Source organism: Salvelinus fontinalis, chromosome 4 (genome assembly GCF_029448725.1).
Source record: "Salvelinus fontinalis isolate EN_2023a chromosome 4, ASM2944872v1, whole genome shotgun sequence".
Classification (NCBI taxonomy): Eukaryota; Metazoa; Chordata; class Actinopteri; order Salmoniformes; family Salmonidae; genus Salvelinus; species Salvelinus fontinalis.
In genome coordinates, this window is record NC_074668.1 from 60,060,456 (window position 1) to 60,080,378 (window position 19,923).

General features: G+C 41.2%; 2 protein-coding genes across 35 annotated transcripts in view; one reads left to right on the forward strand and one right to left on the reverse strand.

Moving 5' to 3' along the window:
• Positions 1-3,541: 3,541 nt before the first annotated feature.
• Positions 3,542-7,107, reverse strand: ptpmt1 (protein tyrosine phosphatase mitochondrial 1). 3 transcript variants are annotated; one of them, XM_055920803.1, is made up of 4 exons: positions 6,980-7,107; positions 5,211-5,291; positions 4,642-4,833; positions 3,542-4,506 (listed from the first exon to the last, which is right to left on the reverse strand). In XM_055920803.1, the coding sequence occupies exons 1-4, from the start codon at positions 6,980-6,982 to the stop codon at positions 4,375-4,377; spliced, it is 408 nt and encodes a 135-aa protein (XP_055776778.1). In that variant the 5' UTR covers positions 6,983-7,107; the 3' UTR covers positions 3,542-4,374. The 3 variants fall into 3 exon arrangements, with proteins under 3 accessions (XP_055776778.1, XP_055776776.1, XP_055776777.1); XM_055920801.1 differs by lacking the exon at positions 6,980-7,107 and adding an exon at positions 5,424-6,098; XM_055920802.1 differs by lacking the exons at positions 5,211-5,291; positions 6,980-7,107 and adding an exon at positions 5,424-6,111.
• Positions 7,108-7,180: 73 nt separating this feature from the next.
• LOC129854097 (CUGBP Elav-like family member 1) overlaps positions 7,181-19,923 on the forward strand; it is a 55,305-nt gene continuing 42,562 nt past the window's right edge. For 13 of the 32 annotated variants that reach the window (XM_055920753.1, XM_055920755.1, XM_055920759.1 and 10 more), the window contains exons 1-2: positions 7,199-7,361; positions 8,879-8,923. The gene's annotated coding sequence lies outside the window, so the exon portion shown is untranslated. Of the gene's footprint in view, positions 7,362-7,881; positions 8,295-8,878; positions 8,924-19,923 lie in introns of those variants that run through there. The other 19 variants (XM_055920763.1, XM_055920772.1, XM_055920766.1 and 16 more) reach the window with 5 other exon arrangements.

The window sequence follows — 19,923 nt, forward strand, 5'->3', positions numbered from 1 at the left end:
GGAATCAGATTGGTCGGACCAGCGTTGAACAGACCTGAGCGCGGGAGCTTCTTGTTTTAGTTTCTGTCTGTAGGCTGGAAGCAACTAAATTGAGTCGTGGTCAGCTTTTCCGAAAGGAGAGCGGGGGAGGGCCTTATATGCATCGCGGAAGTTAGAATAACAATGATCCAGGGTTTTACCAGCCCTGGTTGCGCAATCGATATGCTGATAGAATATAGGGAGTCTTGTTTTCAGATTAGCCTTGTTAAAATCCCCAGCTACAATGAATGCAGCCTCAGGATATGTGGTTTCCAGTTTACATAGTCAAATGAAGTTCGTTCAGGGCCATCGATGTGTCTGCTTGGGGGGGAATATATACGGCTGTGATTATAATCAAAGAGAATTCCCTTGGTAGATAATGCGGTCGACATTTGATTGTGAGGAATTCTAAGTCAGGTGAGCAGAAGGACTTGAGTTCCTGTATGTTGTTATGGTCACACCACGTCTCGTTAATCATAAGGCATACCACCCCGCCCCTCTTCTTACCAGAAAGATGCTTGTTTCTGTCTGCGCGATGCGTTAAGAAACCAGCTGGCTGCACCGACTCCGATAGCTTCTCTCGAGTGAGCCCTGTTTCCGTGAAGCAAAGAACGTTACAGTCTCTGATGTCTCTCTGGAAGGCAACCCTTGCTCGGATTTCATCAACCTTGTTGTCAAGAGACTGGACATTGGCGAGTAGTAGGCTAGGGAGTGGTGCGCAATGTGCCCGTCTCCGGTGCCTGACCGGAGTTCTCCTGAGTTCTCATTTACAACTGCGACCTGGCCAAGATAAAGCAAAGCAGTTCGACACATACAACAACACAGAGTTACACATGGAATAAACAAACATACAGTCAATAATACAGTAGAAAAGTCTATAGACAGTGTGTGCAAATGAGCTAAGGCAATAAATAGGCCATGGTGGCGAAGTAATTACAATATACCAATTTAACACTGGAGTGATAGATGTGCAGAAGATGAATGTGCAAGTAGAGATAATGGGGTGCAAAGGAGCAAGATAAATAAATACAGTATGGGGATGAGGTAGTTGGATGGGCTGTTTACAGATGGGCTATGTACAGGTGCAGTGATCTGTGAGCTGCTCTGACAGCTGGTGCTTAAAGCTAGTGAGGGAGATGTGAATATCCAGCTTCAGTGATTTTTGCAGAGTGTTGCAAGTGTTTGCAGAAGGGAGAAGCCAAGATGTCCAAGTTGTGGAAAGTATCATATGTGTTATAAAAGTGATGAATATGTGACGTTGCAATTGCGGTGGGAACCATGAAGCCACGTCTTCCGAATGCCACACAAGGGTGAAAGGGAATGAGGTGGCCAAAGTCAGGGTTGTACAGAGCATTTCATATGTAGTTGTGACAAAGGGTTGAGGGTTTGAATGGTGCACCAGAAGAGTAGTGGATAGGCCTACACTTCGGAATGCAGGGGTTGCCTTTCACCAGCAGATCCTGACATTTTAAAGGTTAAGAAGGTGGACTTTGTGGCATTTATAGCTATGGTAATTAATGGCACTGCCAAGGTGGAGAGAAGGTCCAGGAAGATAAAAATCATAGTGATTGCGGCGGAGCAGTTCCTGGGGCTGAAAGATTTGTCAGCGAAGGAGTTACATGCAATATTGGCACAAGCCATACCACCCTCTCAGGTCCTAGAGGCTGAGAAGGGAGATATGGAGAACTAAAAGGAAGTGGGAGTTTTGTTTGTTTTGGCAATGTAACTATTTTTATTAGGTTGGATTACGTTAGTTTCAATATTACGTATGTATTAATGAAATTGTTTGGTTTTAAACCGTCCAGTTAGTGGTGGTGTAACAGTATAACTTTAAACCGTCCCCTCGCCCCGACACGGGCGCGAACCAGGGACCCTCTGCACACATCAACGACGGTCGCCCACGAAGCATCGTTACCCATCGCTCCACAAAGGCCACGGCCCTTGCAGAGCAAGGGGCAACACTACTTAAGTCTCAGAGCAAGTGACGTAACTGATTGAAATGCTACTAGCGCGCACCCGCTAACTAGCTAGCCATATCACATCTGTTACACTCACCCCCCTTTCAACCTCCTCCTTTTCCGCAGCAACCAGTGATCCGGGTCACGGCACCAATGTAACAGTTTAACTTTAAACCGTCCCCTCGCCCCGACACGGGCGCGAACCAGGGACCCTCTGCACACATCAACAACGGTCGCCCACGAAGCATCGTTACCCATCGCTCCACAAAGGCCACGGCCCTTGCAGAGCAAGGGGCAACACTACTTAAGTCTCAGAGCAAGTGACGTAACTGATTGAAAGGCTACTAGCGCGCCAACCCGCTAACTAGCTAGCCATTTCACATCCGTTACAGTGGCAATACACATTTTTGGGTGTAGTCCGCCATAAAACCCACAGAAGAAGACCTTTCCACTCACTATCAAATATGGAGTGAGAGGAAGCCTACCTGCTTTGGGTTGGAGACGATGGATTTTGGCCGACATTCTGCTAAATTTGTCAATATAGTTTTTTGTTCACAAAACTAAAAACTGTTATGAACAGAGTGGACAAAGATTTGTAGATGTACCCATTGCAAAAGTTTAAAAAAAAATGTGTTTATGAGCGTAAAGGCGAATTGAGTTATTGCATACGCCCATTTTAGAGTAGGCATTCCCTAACAGAAAAATGCAGATGAGTGCTAGAACGCGCCGATATGATCTCGCTAGCTCGTGCTTGGCTCTGCTTTCCTTGCTATTTCTTCCCACTATGGGTCTTGGCTTAGTTATATATCTTTGTTAAAAGTTTTTGCATCACCCCATCTACTGTGATGAAGGAGAACCAACGGTTGATGGATCTTTGTTTTACCATTTACTTTTAATCCGAATTTCAGACAGGTAATTTAACACTGGATAGATCTCATCAAGAGATATCTTTTGCTGTACTATTTTTAATCCAGAATGTATCTTGGCCTAGCCTAGTTGCCAGTCTCTGTTCAGGTACATTTAACTCCTTGTGGAATGTTAAGAGACATATCTAGGCCTGGCGTGGTCTGCAGTTGTGGCCAGTTAGATGTACTGACAAATTTTCTAAAATGTTAGCTTATGGTAATTTACTGTTAATTTATCTATCTTGTAATAGCTCTGATGGACATTCCTGCAGTCAACATGCCAATTGCATGCTCCCTTAACTTGAGACATCTGTGGCATTGTGTTGTGACAAAAGTGCATATTTTAGAGTGGCCTTTTACTGTCCCCAGGTGCACCTGTGTAATGATCAGGCTGTTTAGTCAGCTTCTTGATATGCCACACCTGTCAGGTGGATGGATTATCTTGGCAAAGGAGAAATGCTCACTAACAGGAATGTAAACCAATTTATGCACACAATTTTATAGAAAGCTTTTTGTGCATATGGAACATTTCTGGGATCTTTCATTTCAGCTCATGAAAACAGTTGCATTTTATATTTTTGTTCAGCATAATTATCTACTTTCCTGTGGATATTGTCTCACATTCCTACTGCCAAAAGGACCAACTCCACAGACAACCGCTAAAGTATGTTAACATGTCATTTTATTCAACATTCTGGTTTGTAGAGGTCGTGAGAGTAAACTTTCCTGATTCAAACGCTCATTTCAACATGGGCTTTCCAGACAATTAGGCCCCCTGTTCACTCCGATTATGTTTCAATGGATTAAGTATCAATAGCTATCCTTTTATAATGTCATTCTTTTCCAATATGTTTTTACAACCCATATAGAATACTATCAAACAATCAGTGAAATTAGTAACAATCAAAATATCACAAATTTTCTTAACATAGAAATTGTAACAATTCTGTAGAAACATGCGTTTAAATACACCCCCTTCACCCACCTCTCAGTACTTTGATGGGGATGGCAATTTATTATACCCCATGTTCTAATGAGCCGATGACACTTGAATTATACAACATTTGAGAATTATACAATACACTTGATCCAGTTGAGTAACAACTATGTAAAAGAATGAGCTCAAGGTCAAAAATCCCTTCAAGCAGCATATTGTTTGTCTTGACAAAGCTAATTTTACAGTTTCTGGGTGGCGCAGTGGTCTAGGGAACTGCATCGCAGTGCTAGCTGCGCCACCAGAGTCTCTGGGTTCACGCCCAGGCTCTGTCACAGCCGGCCGCAACCGGGAGGTCCGTGGGGCGACGCACAATTGGCATAGCGTCGTCCGGGTTAGGGGTTAGGGAGGGATTGGCCGGTAGGGATATCCTTGTCTCAGTATGTAAAAAATGTAATAAAATGTATGCACTCTACTGTAAGTCGCTCTGGATAAGAGCGTCTGCTAAATGACTAAAATGTAAAAACGTAAATGTAAAGTATGCTGGCAGCCCTCCTTCTTAAATGGAACCCCCGCCACAGACTTGCTGATGGTACCGCCGAAGCATCTCCAGCTGTGAAGAACGAATAATAACATGTGGTCGGACAGAGGCCAACATCTGACATGCTTCTTCTGGACTCCAGCAGTGTACCTGTAAACAGACCAACAAACTGATGTACAAGTTAGGTAGATACAACTAATTCAGTACTAGTGATGATCAGGATAGCCAGCAGTGGCAATCGATGGATAGCAAAGACTGGTTTGCTGGCCAAAGCCACCAACTCACCCGTATGATGTATGCAGCAGCTAGTGTGGCACTGCGACAGCGTCCAGCCTTACAGTGGACATACACACTGGAGCCCTTTTCCCGGTGACTGAGTGCGAACTCCACTCCTCTGTGCAGGTTCTCTAGACTGGGCACACCGGTCAGGTCCACTGTGCTGAGTCGCAGCTGCTCCACCCCCTCGGCTTTCCACTCCTGTTTCAGAACAAACAAAGCTGTTTCTAATACAAATTCACATTTGCTATTATAAAACCCACAACAAGCAATGTTTGACATGCAGGACATTCCCCGGACCTTGCCTACTAGAGCACCACGAAGCTACTGTTTTTAAAATGTGAGGTTCTGTATTTATTTGTGGCAGTTAAACTACTGTACCAATGCATAGAGAAGGGCCAACCCACCTAGACAGACTTTTGTTCAAACTCTGCTCTACCACACCTGAATCAGTTTATCAAGGTTCTGATGATGAGCAGCCAAGTAGGTAGACTATGGAGCAGGACTGAAATAATATTCCACACCTCTCTCCAAGAGGACGGCCATTGATTTTCATAGGAAGTAAATCATCAGCTCACCTCAGCTGAGTTGCAGAAGTATTTTGTTTCATATTCCTCGTTCATGGTTATTACCCCCCTGACATTTTCTGTCTGCACCAGCTGGAAGTAGAAAATAATGTTGATGGCAATGTTTTTTTCCATTAGAAAATCAGTAGCTCGTGCATGCCAGCTACAAGTAGAAGACTGGACTGGAGTTCACAAAACAAAAATGTATTAGCTAGCTAACGTTACCTCATTAGTCATTGATTTGAAAGGCAGGGCTCCTAGAATGACAGTCTGATCAACGCGATTGAACCACCGTCTTGAGGACACTTTTTCCATGACAACATTATACGCTAATGTGGGATAAAACAGTACCCTTGCTAACGCCCCAGACATGTTCACACTACAGCGTAGTCAGCACCTCTAATGTTAAAGCAAATTCCAAATCCGAGATACATGCATGGCCCACGACAATCCAACAATATCTAAATTAATGGTACGAAAACGTGTTGTTCTAGAGGTACTATTCAACCTAACAGGCTACTTCGCCTTGTGGCCCGGAGGACTTATTACACAAAGTAGATTTTTAGGTTGAAGAAAAATAACCAGATAAGTTCATAAATTTGCCATAGGTTCGTTTCGAGAGTTTATATCTACAGGCCATCAGACTGCTGAACACTTGAACTGACCACCTGCTCTGATTCACCGCACGTTAGCACACATCACAACTGCTGCTACCAGACTCTTATTATACCTTTGTCCCCAATACACGTGTAAATATTGTACTATAAATTGTGCCTTCCTGTATTATACTTATGCTAAAATGTTTATTCTATTCTACTGCCATTTACTTTGTTCGTATTCTTATTTTTATTTTTTTATATTTTGTATTGTTTCATTGTTGAGAAGGAACCTGTAAGTAAGCATTTCGTTGGACGATGTATGCATATCCTCTAATAAAACTTGAAACACATACCCAGTATCTGTGCTTTAGAGAAGTCAGCGATGAGTGTCTCGTCTCTAACAGGAAGCTCCGATTCAAACTGCAATTAGACAGCTCTGCAAGCGTTATGTAAAAATACGTTCGGTATTCACCAAATGTGGGATTTCAATGAGCAACTATCTAAATTTACCGCCGTGATGGCCCGTATGTACTTAAAATAAAGGATTAAAAAAAAAAGTTTTACATGCAACAGGGGAAAAAAACACTATTCGGCACCTACATTGTATTGAGCTGTTGTAGACTTCCGACCTGTGCATGGCAGTAAGGTTAGTGCTATCCGGGATCATTGGGATGGGAGTGAATAGGCATTCTTTCGATTGCGTGTACATTTGTATTTAGACCTTTATTTGAATATCGGCTACAATGGGACTAAATTAAGACAGTTGCTCAGCGAAACTCCATATTTTGTGAGTTACAAACGTATTTCGACATAACGATTGCAAGGTGTCTCGTTTGCCTTGGAGAGGAGACATGTCATACTCATCATCAACTTCTCTAAATGCAGATACTGGGGAAGGATCAGCAAGCTGTCAAAACCTGAGAACTATCAGCTGAGAAACATGAAGATCTGTGTAATGCTTGTTTCAGACGTTGTTTTAACAACAGACTTCTCAGAATTCGTTTCACATGTTGCTCAAAATGTAGTTTTTCCCTTGCACCTGGCGAAGAGGCAACTTACATCATAATGCACTGATCAACATATATTGAATGGCAACGCAATAACTTTGCAGGTGACAATCGAGCTATAAAATAACATAATGACTACATAACATCCTCCCATGAGAAAGGATATAGAACTTACCATATTTTGAAAGAGGGGACACTTGATATTCTAAATGGGTCTAAAGGCGCCCCGAAAACGCAAGAAAAATTGTTAAATATAACGCACATTTAGAAAAAGCTTACAAAAATATTTAGCTAATGTTGTTTGGTCCAACATTCACTTCAATTAAAAAAACAACCTCGACGGTCACACCCCCAATCCCCTGTTTCCGAGAGTTTGATGGTAAATGCAGGAAAGACCGCCATTTTGCAAGATAGAGGTACAAGTCTAAAAGTGAGCAGGAGAAGAAAATAATCGAAACAATTAATAAGCAACCAAACATACACTTAGCAAATATTGATAACACACTGTGTTGGCTAGACACGTAGGTAGTCGCATTTAAAGTTAAGACATCACACAGGTAAGTAGGGTAAAAGTAAAATGATTCGCCAGCTAATTTATCTAGCTATCAAATGTGTTATCCAATGCTAGATAGCGGCGCACATTTGGCTTGTTTATGGTTCAGTCAGCTGGCTCAGCAAATAGGGTCACAAACAACATGCGTCATTAAACTGCTTTCCAGAAAGCTAGCTACTTGTTTGCTAAATGGAATTATTCTTACCAACAACAAAACATACAAACTGCTAACTAATTCTCCCAAATACGCATGATTCTTTTTTTGATAATGTTTGCATTTAGCTAACAGAAGACTGAAATAGCCCGTCAGTGTGCTTATCAACACGCTAACGTTACTAGTACCACCGAGCCTGGTTCTAAACAGATAACTGTTAGCCGCTACGAGTTGGCTAGCTAGAAACAACACTTGCTGTTTCACAGAACAGCTACCGTTAGCTGCCAAATCTGGTAATGCATTGGATTTGATGCTCAATACACTAGAAACAAACAAGCAAAGCATCTATTTATTTCTACTCGCGTAAAAATTGCGAAATAAATAGTCTGGCTGGCCTTTTTCACAATTTCTAAATGTTGAATCGAGACGATATCTGTTGAACATTACCAATTTTTACAACCCTTGCATCAATCAATAGAATAGTTAGCTAGTAACGTTCGTAAACTAACTGAGGTTTGAGGTCAGTCTACTTCTCTCGAACGTCTGTTCTCAGGCCACATACGAGTGAGTTGCAACAGTGGCAGTTCAAAAACAGCGGTTGAGGCTTGTTCTTCAAGGGCAACTATTTAAGTTGCCAGTATACAGTAATTATTGTTAGATACCACGACAAACCAAACCAGAAATTATTCTGACTGGTGTCTTCATAAAAGTGTGACTTCGATGGATCTCTCAGCAGTGCACCGGCAAGTCACACGCCTACAGTTCGCTGTATCCATATACAATGTAACCTCTTTTCAAATCTAGCGTTTTCATACAGAAGAATGTAACTGTCAAATGCAACTGTTATGTGTCTAGAGAATATCTGATGGATGATAACTGGTTCTCTACAAGTTCGTTTGAAGTAATGACTAATTTTATGAGATGGAGTTTAATTGAACAGACCAGTGTTCATAACCTCACATGACATACATTTTTTCATTATGCATACAAGATGCAGCATAAGCAATGTTTTGAAGTATTGACACATTTACAGAAACTTATTGCATACAAATAATTCAGTCATGTCACTGTCTGGTGCATTGCAATTTGACCTATAGCACTGGTAATGTGCTGCACTGGGTGGTGGTGGTATGCATGACAAGTTGAAGATGGCTTGTGTTAGTTATTCAATGCAGTTGAGTTGTCATGGAACCATGGAGTCCTCCAAACTGGAGAACTTGACTATTTATGTTAGCAGGTTTAGATCTCAGAAGCAGATCAGCAGCCCTGACTCTTGTTTTATTGCTTAAAATGCAAATGTGAGAATCAGTGGCTGTTAAATGTCAATCACACAGATTTGGTCATTATATGTATCTATTTGTTAACAGGATAAAGGGGGAAGAACCATTACCTACTTGACAAGCAAACCCAGGGTAAGTCATCAGGCTAGGCATTCTCAGCCACTCTTCTCTCTGACTAGAATCTACTGCTTAGAGGTAGACTACATCCTCATAAAGTCATTTTAAGTAAAGGTCTCAGATGGCTTAAAATGGTATTCAGAGAGCTGTAGTAGTAGTAGCCTGTTGGGTCACTGAAACAATATGGCTATTTCAATGCCTTGATGCAGGGCAAGTAGGCTATTTAAGTCATGGCCAGAGATTAATTTTCATCACATGGGCAGAAAAAGCACAAGATGTTCTAAAAATGATTACCATCGTAGCCTTCTTATGGCCAAATTGAAATGTTTCTAACAGAAGAAATAAAAAAAAGCAAATGCATGAGAGCACTTTGGAGATTATGGGGACATTGTCAGACCAAAGGTGAGGACACAACAGTTCACCTGACAAAAGAATGAATCCAAACATTACTTTTTTAATTGGATTACTGTACTTTTACTGTTACTGTACTTTTCACAGCATTTGCCAGTAATGAAATCTGAAAGTACTCTGGATACATTCAGTAACAAATTAAGAATATTAATTGAAATGTTGGTAGGTACAACAATAATAAACAATTAAGCTCTCCTAGCTTTGCGATTGAGGAACTGAAGCATGCACTCTTGTAGTTTATTGTTTGGAGCTCAGCCCATCACAAAATAACTGTTGTTTATGCAATCCCAAAAATTTCTATTATAAATCCCAATCTGGGTCAGGTGGGCATCATTTGAAAGCTTATTCTATTGCCAAAATGTTTTGCTAAGTTATAAAATACGATCTTAGTGTTAGGCTTTCACAAGGCACTTCAGACAAACAGATTGTAATTTTGGTGCATATATAATTGAGTCATGAGTGCATTCAAGTGCTTGTAAGTAACTATGAATCAAAATGGCACGCACATACTCCATTATTTCATAATAATGCTTTGCATCCCCACAATGGTCCAAATGTGGAATCCGTACCCTCATATTCTGAGATAGTCATTCAAAAAGTAAGGTCCACAGATTTAAGTGAATCTGAACAACCCTTTAACTGGAACAGAATATTGAAAAATATGACCTTGGTGTCCCGTAATCCGAATCATCAATTTATACATTTAAAGTTTGTTCAGACTGTATTTAACACCATGAAAAGTTTTATGATGCAATTTGCCCTAACTTCCAACTGTTCACTGTGTCCCCTAAATCAGGTAGGCACATTCCTTCATATGATGTAGGAGTGCCGTGCAGTTAAATGCTTCTGGAACGAAGTGCATGAATGTACATTTTAAATGTGTTGCATCTTCTGTGTTACTTAATGATGACAGCTCCTTGAATCTCTCCATCAAAGACAATTATTGCTTGCAGGCAACACTGCCGCAAAAAATATGTTGGCTCTTAGATGGCAAATAGCCATCTATTTGGGGGGGGTCTCCTTTCTTTATTATTACAAAATCCTGTTATCAAAACATTTCTCTGTATGTATTCGTACTTTGTATTTTTTTTTGCTTTAGTGTGTGTTCTGCGGCCAATTATTTTGGGTCGCTTATGTCCCAGCCTTATAGTTAACGTACCTGCATTATGTTGCACAATAAGACTGGGATACAAACAACAAAAAATAATTGGCCGCAGAACACGCACTTGAATGCACTCTTTTTTTCGTTTTACATTTTGCACTATCACTTAAATTAAACTTATTGACTTATTGTTGATTTAATTAGTATAATGATTTTTTATTTTTTTACCATGAGGTCTCGTGGTTACTAGTTGCAGAGGTGTTGTGCCTGTTGATATTTGGGAGGTAACTAGCCAGCAACATAGGGGAAGTTGGACAGTTTCCTTATGTGTCACACTAATATGGATTTTACACACTTGTGCTTATGTTGTTTTAATAAATGCTTTGTTCCTATAACTGTGATGTCCACATTTATAACGGTAATGATGATATCATAAATTATAACAATAGCCTAGAGTGTCGTTTTAAAAAATGGTTGTGTATGAGGCCTTAGATTTAGTCTCTGGGTGCTTTATTTCCTTTTATTGCATCATGATTTGTCAACATGCTTTTAGATGCCATTTTGAAAGAAAGACACACAGATGTTGTGGAATACTATGGAGTAATTCAATGATTGAGTGAGGGGCGATGACTCCTGTTGGCTGAATTTTCACATGGGTGTGACAGACTCCTCCTTGTATTTTTTTTTTTAACCTTTATTTAAGTAGGCAAGTCAGTTAACATTGAAAATAAGAATTTGTTCTTATGTTATTCTTTAACGCAGACCCCAAAGCGAATCGGGGAGGAAAATAGGTCTATTCATATAGGACAAATCATGCTTGAAAGTAGATGGTCATTCTCCCCTGTCCTCAGTGATGCTATCCAGTTATTCTCTCCTGTGATTATCTCCACAGAACAAAGGGACAGGATCTAGTTTTATAACCCAGCCCTAGCCTGTGGTTGACCAATTATAAGTCCTTGCAGTACAACTGGGCCAATGGCCAAATAACAAGTATACTATTTCAGGCTCTCTGTATAGATCCTCCCATGTCTCTGACCCATTGATAAATAATTCCAGCCTTATTCTAAAATAGATTAAATTGTTTCCCCCCTCATTAATCTGTACACACTACCCCATAATGACAAAGCAAAAATAGGTTTTAGACATTTTTGCAAATTTAAAAAAATAACTGATATCACATTTACGTAAGTATTCAGACCCTTTACTCAGTACTTTGTTGAATCACCTTTGGCAGTGATTACAGCCTTGAGTCTTCTTGGAAATGACGCTACAAGCTTGATGCACCTATATTTGGGGAGGTTTGTCAGGTTGGATGGGGAGCGTCGCTGCACAGGTATTTTCAGGTCTCCCCAGAGATGTTAGATCGGCTTCAAGTCCGGCCTCTGGCTGGGCCTTTCAAGGACATTCAGAGACTTGTCCCGAAGGCACTCTTGCATTGTCTTGGCTGTGTTATGAGGGTTTTTGTCCTGTTGGAAGATTAACCTTGCCCCAGTTAGGGCTCTTACAGTGACCTTATTACTACCACACCGGTGGTCACGAGTCATGACGGCAGTCAAATTCCACGTGACCGTTTAGTCACGGTAATTAGACGTCTCCAAGCTCTGATGCTGCTGATGGTCATTGGTAGCTTTCCAAACTTGCTAACTACCTGGTATTAAGCACTCCATTGTCCCTCTAATCACTCTGACATCAATGCAAATGTCATCAAAAGTCTAATCAAATACTTAATGAGAGCATGAGCTCATGTTGCCCAACATTTCTATAGGCTATGCAATTGCGTGAGAAAACCGAGTGATGGTTTCTATTAAAAAGAGGATCCCATCAGCTTTCTCTAGGCAAGGCTTACTATTTATTTCTCAACTTTCCTAATATGAAGCATATTGCTTCTCTTTACAACAGGAGTTTAGCTTACCTGGCTGCCATGAAAATTAACCACCGGAAAAGCGTCCTCCATTAACTATTTAAGTGCATAGATGACATGTATTTTTTCCCCCGCTACTCCTGTTTTGAAACCGGTGCATGATAATGGTCCGTTCTAAATCAAAACAAATTCCCCACATTATTTAGTATATGTAAAGACAACATTAAATCAAGAATGGTGTGATGGGTGACAATATTAGCCTATCACTTGTGAATGATGCCCATCTTAAGGCAAGTAACAGCAGATACTTATTTGGTTGACTTTTTCAAATCATAGTCACACACCTCATGTAGCTTAGCCCATAGGCCTATATGTATTGATAAGGTTTGTATCACAACTAAAGTGTCCAACTTCATTTTACAAATGTATCACATTAATAAGCTTTACAATGGCTGTAGAGCTTAACTGGTGTACTATACACAAGTTTGGGAAAGTTCATTTTCACCATTAAAATGCATCTTTAGAATAAAAGCTTTACATGTATAATTGCATTTGTGGTCACTTTTGAGCAAATTGTTTTCCTGTTAATGGAAGATTCACGCTTACTGCTGTGTCTGCATTATCAACATTTTAACCTGAATGTTGGCATCTTTTGATTCAGGCTCATTGCTTAAAACTGTTTTTTTGATGCTTGTGGTTGTATTCATTTTGGATCTATCGCATCCCACAACTGTCCCAGACTATGTTTGGAATATTTATTTCTCGCACGGAATAGAATAGGTAAACTTTTGTACTATGGGGGATAGTAGATTGACAGTCTAGTGCTTTTTCTGTTCGTTAGGCCTACTCATCTTGTTGGCTGACAAAAAGTAAATGTGGACAGTACTTCAGATAGAGTTGAAGTTTACATACACTTAGATTGGGGTCATTAAAACTAGTTTTTCAACCACTCCACAAATTTCTTGTTAACAAACTATAGTTTTGGCAAGTCGGTTAGGACATTTCCTTTGTGCATGAGTAATTTTTCCAACAACTGTTTACAGACAGATTATTTAATTTATAATTCACTGTATCACAATTCCAGTGGGTCAGAATTTGGCTGTGCCTTTTTAAATAGCTTGGAAAATTCCAGAAAATTATGTCATGGCTTTAGAAGCTTCTGATATGCTAATTTACATCATTGGAGTCAATTGGAGGTGTACCTGTGGATGTATTTCAAGGCCTACCTTCAAACTCAGTGCCTCTTTGCTTGACATCATGGGGAAATCAGCCAAGACCTCAGAAAAAAATTGTAGACCTCCACAAGTCTGGTTCATCCTTGGGAGCAATTTCCAAATGCCTGAAGGTACCATGTTCATCTGTACAAACAATAGTACTCTAGTATTAACACCATAGGACCTCACAGCCGTGATACCGCTCAGGAAGGAGACGCGTTCTTTCTCCTAGAGATGAACAGACTTTGGTGCGAAAAGTGCAAATCAATCCCAGAACAACAGCAAAGGACCTTGTGAAGATGCTGGAGGAAATGGGTACAAAAGTATCTATGTCCACAGTTAAACCAGTCCTGTATCGACATAACCTGAAAGGCTACTCAGCAAAGAAGAAGCCACTGCTCCAAAACCGCTGTAAAAAAGCCAGACTACGGTTTGCAACTGCACATGGAGACAAAGATCATACTTTTTGGAGAAATGTCCTCTGGTCTGACGAAACAAAAATAGAACTGTTTGGCCATAATGACCATCGTTATGTTTGGAGTAAAAAGGGGGCGGCTTGCAAGTGAAGAACACCATCCCAACCGTGAAGCACGGGGGTGGCAGCATCATGTTGTGGGGTTGCTTTGCTGCAGGAGGGACTGGTGCACTTAACAAAATACATGGCATCATGAGGATGGAAAATTGTGGATATATTGAAGCAACATCTCAAGACATCAGTCAGGAAGTTAAAGCTTGGTCACAAATGGGTCTTCCAAATGGACAATGAACCCCAAGCGAAATTCCAAAGTTGTGGCAAATTGGCTTAAGGACAACAAAGGCAAGGTATTGGAGTGGCCATCACAAAGCCCTGACCTCAATCCCATACGCCAGCTCTGTCAGGAGGAATGGGCCAACATTCACCCTACTTATTGTGGAAGGCTACCCGAAACGGTTGACCCAACAATTTAAAGGCAATGCTACGAAATACTAATTGAGTGTATGTAAACTTCTGACCCACTGGGAATGTGATGAAAGAAATATAAGCTGAAATGAATCATTCTATAAACTATTATTCTGACATTTCACGTTCTTTAAAATAAAGTGGTGATCCTACCTGACCTAAGACAGGGAGTTTTTACTAAGTGTTAGGAATTGTGAAAAACTGAGTTTAAATGTATTTGGGTAAGGTGTATGTAAATTTCCGACTTCAATATGCGCCTCGGAATTCGATAAGAACGCGAGCTGTTTTGTTCCCGATGTGTCTGTCTTCACTTGTAGCCTGTGAGAAAGACCAGATCACATGATGGAGAGCCATGTGAGTGAGAGGTCCTTTGGCACACAGCCAGGAGACTAGAATGTTTCCTTTTTATTTTCACCCAAAGGCACAATGGCCACTGGCCGCAAAAGGCATGTTTATTTTGTGTGTGGGCATTACGGCCATACAAAGGGGATGCAGCCGGGAAATTTGAAGCATTATCAAGTGCTTGTCAAATTGTGAATGAAAGACTGAAGTGTGGACAGCCTGCGCAAAAAATGAGCAAAACTCATGCCTTTCATGCAACTTTTTTCAAGTCATCATTAGTCGCATTATGCAGCCTTAGAATGTATTAAAAATCAGAACATATAGCCCAACATTTGTTTCACAACTAAAGTTATATAAGTAACTTAAACATATAGGAGTACCTGTTTCATTGCTATCCACTCAACACAGAATAGCCGCATGTGCACACTCCCTCAAATCGTTTGGAGAAAATAGCCTTTCTATTTTATTCAGCTGTGTTCTTCATACTATAAAATAATGCCATGGAATTCTAAGCAAATCTTATCTGCTAAATGAACTAGTGTAGCCCACAGCCATATGGCATAGCCATATCAGGGCCTAACATAAGGACAATTCAGATTATGCTATTCTGTTCTTCTGAAATAGACTACATTTTCTTCATATCGTGTTTCTTTAGACCTGTCAAAAATCAAAAATGGTTTTATTGTGATGGTATATGCCATATTACATGGATTTATTGAACTTTTTAAATTGGCTTGTAGGAAGCCAGTAGATGGTACATGTGTTTATGGTAATTAACAATCAATTACTGTGAAACCGGCAGTTATTTGCTTGACAATCACCGGCTGACACAATTTCATGACTGCCCTAGCCCCAGTCGAAGGTCCTGAGCGCTCTGGAGCAGGTTTTTATCAAGGATCTCTTTGTACAGCATGATACTGCCACCACCATGCTTCACCGTAGGGATGGTATCTGCCAAGTAATGAGCGAGGCCAGGTTTCCTCCAGACGTGACGCTTGGCATTCAGGCCAAAGAGTTAAATCTTGGTTTCATCAGACCAGATGATCTTGTTTCTAATGGCCTTAGAGTCATTTAGATGCCTTTTGGCAAACTCCAAGCAGGAAGTCATGTGCCTTTTACTGAGGAATGGCTTCTGTTTTGGCACTCTGCCATAAAATCCTGATTGGGGGAGTGCTGCATAGATGGTCGTCCCTCTGGAAGGTTCTCCCATCTCCACAGAGGAACTCTACACAGTGGCCTCCATTATTCTTAAATGGAAGAACTTTGGAACAACCAAGACTCTTCCTAGAGCTGGCCGCCCGGCCAGACTGAGCAATTGGGAGGAAAGGGCCTTGGTCAGGGAGGTGACTAAGAACGCGATGGTTACTCTGACAGAGCTCCGGAGTTCCTCTGTGGAAATGAGAGAAACTTCCAAAAGGATAACAATCTCTGCAGTACTCCACCAATCAGGCCTTTGTTCAGAAAACCATGATGTTTTAATAATCTTTCAAGTTATTAGGACGTCTAAACAGCTTAAATCGGCATATTTGTTCTGTGCATGGGCAAACACCGGTAGCACAAGACTCCATCTTATGTGCGAGTGAAGTGAGTTCAGAAAAATAGTATGCATCTTAGAAATAGTTTTCGCATGCAGACTTTGTCGAAAAAGAACATGGTCGCTGTGGTAAGTCCCATCAGGTAACCTGATTTCAGATGTGTCCATGTAAACAGGATTTTTAGGGAAATTGTTCGTTTTGCAAAGTATGTAAACATTTTAAATGAACTATTATATTAATCTGATTATCCACAATAATCATATTATTGTGTGCGTTTAACTGTACTCACTGAGGGGTTTCACAGCTTGTAATGACCTTTCAATGCATTATTGTGACAAATTTAATTTTTGTTTATTCATGACAGACTTGTCAGCGGTGTTTCTTGTCCCAAGAATTTGTGTATCTTGTAACTAGGGTTGGAATTTTCAGAGGTGGAAACTTTCCATGGGAATTAACGGAAATATATGCTAATTTATATTAATACCATTTAAATGTTGTTGTTTTTTGCATTGGATATAAACTCAGCAAAAAAGAAACATCCTCTTTTCAGGACCCTGTCTTTCAAAGATAATTTGTAAAAATCCAAATAACTTCACAGATCTTCATTGTAAAGGGTTTAAACATTGTTTCCCATGCTTGTTCAATGAACCATAAACAATTAATTAACATGCACCTGTGGAACGGTCATAAAGACACTAACAGCTTGCAGACGGTAGGCAATTAAGGTCACAGTTAAGAAAACGTAGCACACTAAAGAGGCCTTTCTACTGACTCTGAAAAACACCAAAAGAAAGATGCCCAGGGTCCCTGCTCATTCATCTGCGTGAATGTGCCTTAGGCATGAGGACTGCAGAAGTGCCCAGGGCAATACATTCCAATGTCCGTACTGTGAGACGCCTAAGACAGCGCTACAGGGAGACAGGACAGACAGCTGATCGTCCTCGCAGTGGCAGACCACGTGTAACAACACCTGCACAGGATCAGCATATCTGAACATCACACCTGCAGGACAGGTACAGGATGGCAACAACAACTGCCCGAGTTACACCAGGAACGCACAATCCCTCCATCAGTGCTCAGACTGTCCGCAATAGGCTGAGAGAGGTTGGACTGAGGGCTTGTAGGTCTGTTGTAAGGCATGTCTTCCCCAGACATCACCGTCAACAACATCGCCTATGGGCACAAACCCACCGTCGCTGGACCAGACAGGACTGGCAAAAAGTGCTCTTCACTGACGAGTCACGGTTTTGTCTCACTAGGGGTGATGGGCAGATTCGCGTTTATCATCGAAGGAATGAGCGTTACACCGAGGCCTGTACACTGGAGCGGGATCGATTTTGGAGGTGGAGAGTGTCGTGGAAATTTCCTGTATTACCAAATCATGAGAGAGCAAACCACACACAAGTCAGAGTTATCATAAAGTCCATCTTTAATTATATGAGCTTCATCACAACCCTGTGAATTGATCTGAGAGTCAGTGTCAATAAATGAATTCTCTGAGAGTGCTTACATATTGGCAACTGAGAACCTTTATAGCAAAGACACACATAGCCAGACAGCATTGGCTATAAATTATTGTTCAGTTTGGTCTCCTAAACTAAGTTCTTATCTTGTTCTTGGTACCACTTAGAACCAAAAACATTACCTCATCCAATGGCATATATCAAATACACCCCCTCCTGGACAAGATCAGAAAAGACAGTGAGCCTCTTAGGTCATATACTAAATCAAGATAAGGGTAACCTCAGAGGGTACATGTAAATAGTTAGACACATTCCCATAAGAAGACAGGCCTGACCTCTCCCCTCTCTGGGGCCCAATGTGACTAAGCCCTAGCAGAGAAGGGATAACTGCAAACAGTATTATCCAAAAGAAGACATTCTAATGATATATAAATACAACGTCTTATTTATCAGTGTTACCTAACTAATTCTGATTCTGCTACTACAAGAGTCCGTCATGGTCTGGGGCGGTGTGTCACAGCATCATCGGACTGAACTTGTTGTCATTGCAGGCAATCTCAACGCTGTGCATTACAGGGAAGACATCCTCCTCTCTCATGTGGTACCCTTCCTGGAGGCTCATCTTGACATGACCCTCCAGCATGACAATGCCACCAGCCATACTGCTCGTTCTGTGCGTGATTTCCTGCATGACAGGAATGTCAGTGTTCTGCCATGGCCAGCGACGAGCCCGGGTCTCAATCCCATTGAGCACGTCTGGGACAGAGGGGGAGGGCTAGGGCAATTCCCCCCAGAAATGTCTGGGAACTTGCAGGTGCCTTGGTGTAAGAGGGGAGTAACATCTCACAGCAAGAACTGGCAAGTCTGGTGCAGTGCATGAGGAGGAGATGCACTGCAGTACATAATGCAGCTGGTGGCCACACCAGATACTGACTGTTACTTTTGATTCCCCCCCCACTATGTTTAGGGACACATTATTCAATGTATGTTAGTCACATGTCTGTGGAACTTGTTCAGTTTGTCACAGTTGTTGAATCTTGTTACGTTAATACAAATATTTACACATTAAGTTTGCTGAAAATAAACGCAGTTGACAGTGAGAGGATTTATTTTTTTTAATTTACCTTATCATATGGAGATAAACATTTTACCTTATGTAGACATAATTGCAAATGATTCAATCCTTCCAATAAAAATAATTTTAAACTATTTAGTTACTAATTTAACTTTTTAAATTAAATTAGTTGATTCTTCACATGATTTCACTGAACAACAAAAGGGAATATTGAATGATCCCCAATGATCCATCGCATCTCCCAAAAACATTTTAAACATACATCTGTATAATGATGGTCTAGAAACTAAAGCTTTGGTTGTCTTCCGCTCAGGCTTCCATGTCTTCTCCCTGGACTTCCTGAATGTCCACTTCTTGAACATCAGACTGTGAGGCCTCATCTTCACTGTCACTTTCCAACCTTGTTGAGGATGGCTCGTTGTCAGGCTCAAAAAGCCTCACATTTTCCCGGATTGCCACCAATTTTTCGACCCTTGTATTGGTCAGCCAGTTGCGTGCTTTGGTGTGTGTTCCCAAACAAGGACCAGTTGTGCTCTGAGGTGGCTGATGTTGGTGGGATTTGGAGGATGATGGAGGCAACAGGGTATAGCGCCTCAGATCCACAAAGTCCCTTCCACCAGGTGGCTGAGGAGATATGTTGGCACGACTGCCATATTGCATCTCCATCCCAAAGCCCTTGCTTGGAAGTGTACTTCGCCAGACTGCCAAGAACCTTGCCCTCATCCAGGCCAAGGTGGCGAGACGCATTAGTGATGACACCATAGGCCTTATCGATCTCTGCACCAGACAGGATTCTTTTACCAGCATACTTGGGGTCCAACATGTACACTGCAGCATGTATGGGCTTCAGGCAGAAGTCTTCACGCTTTTTTATGTATTTCAGAACTGCAGTTTCCTCTGCTTGGAGCAACAGTGAAGTGGGCAGAGCAGTACGGATTTCTTATCTTACATCTGCATGCAGAGTCTGAACATCAGACAGGATGGCATTGTCTCCCTCAATCCGTGCAAAGCTCAACTGCTATAGGTCTCAGGAGTTTCATGCTGCTTACCACTCTCTCCCAAAGTACATCAT

Bases quoted from the DNA above. Each gene is read 5' to 3' on its own strand.
- ptpmt1 (XM_055920801.1), bottom strand. From the start codon at position 5,570: ATGTCTGGGGCGTTAGCAAGGGTACTGTTTTATCCCACATTAGCGTAT. The intron at 5,292-5,423 runs GTAACGTTAGCT...TTCTACTTCCAG, and splicing joins TCAAATCAATGACTAATGAG to CTGGTGCAGACAGAAAATGT. The intron at 4,834-5,210 runs GTGAGCTGATGA...GTTCTGAAACAG, and splicing joins ACTTCTGCAACTCAGCTGAG to GAGTGGAAAGCCGAGGGGGT.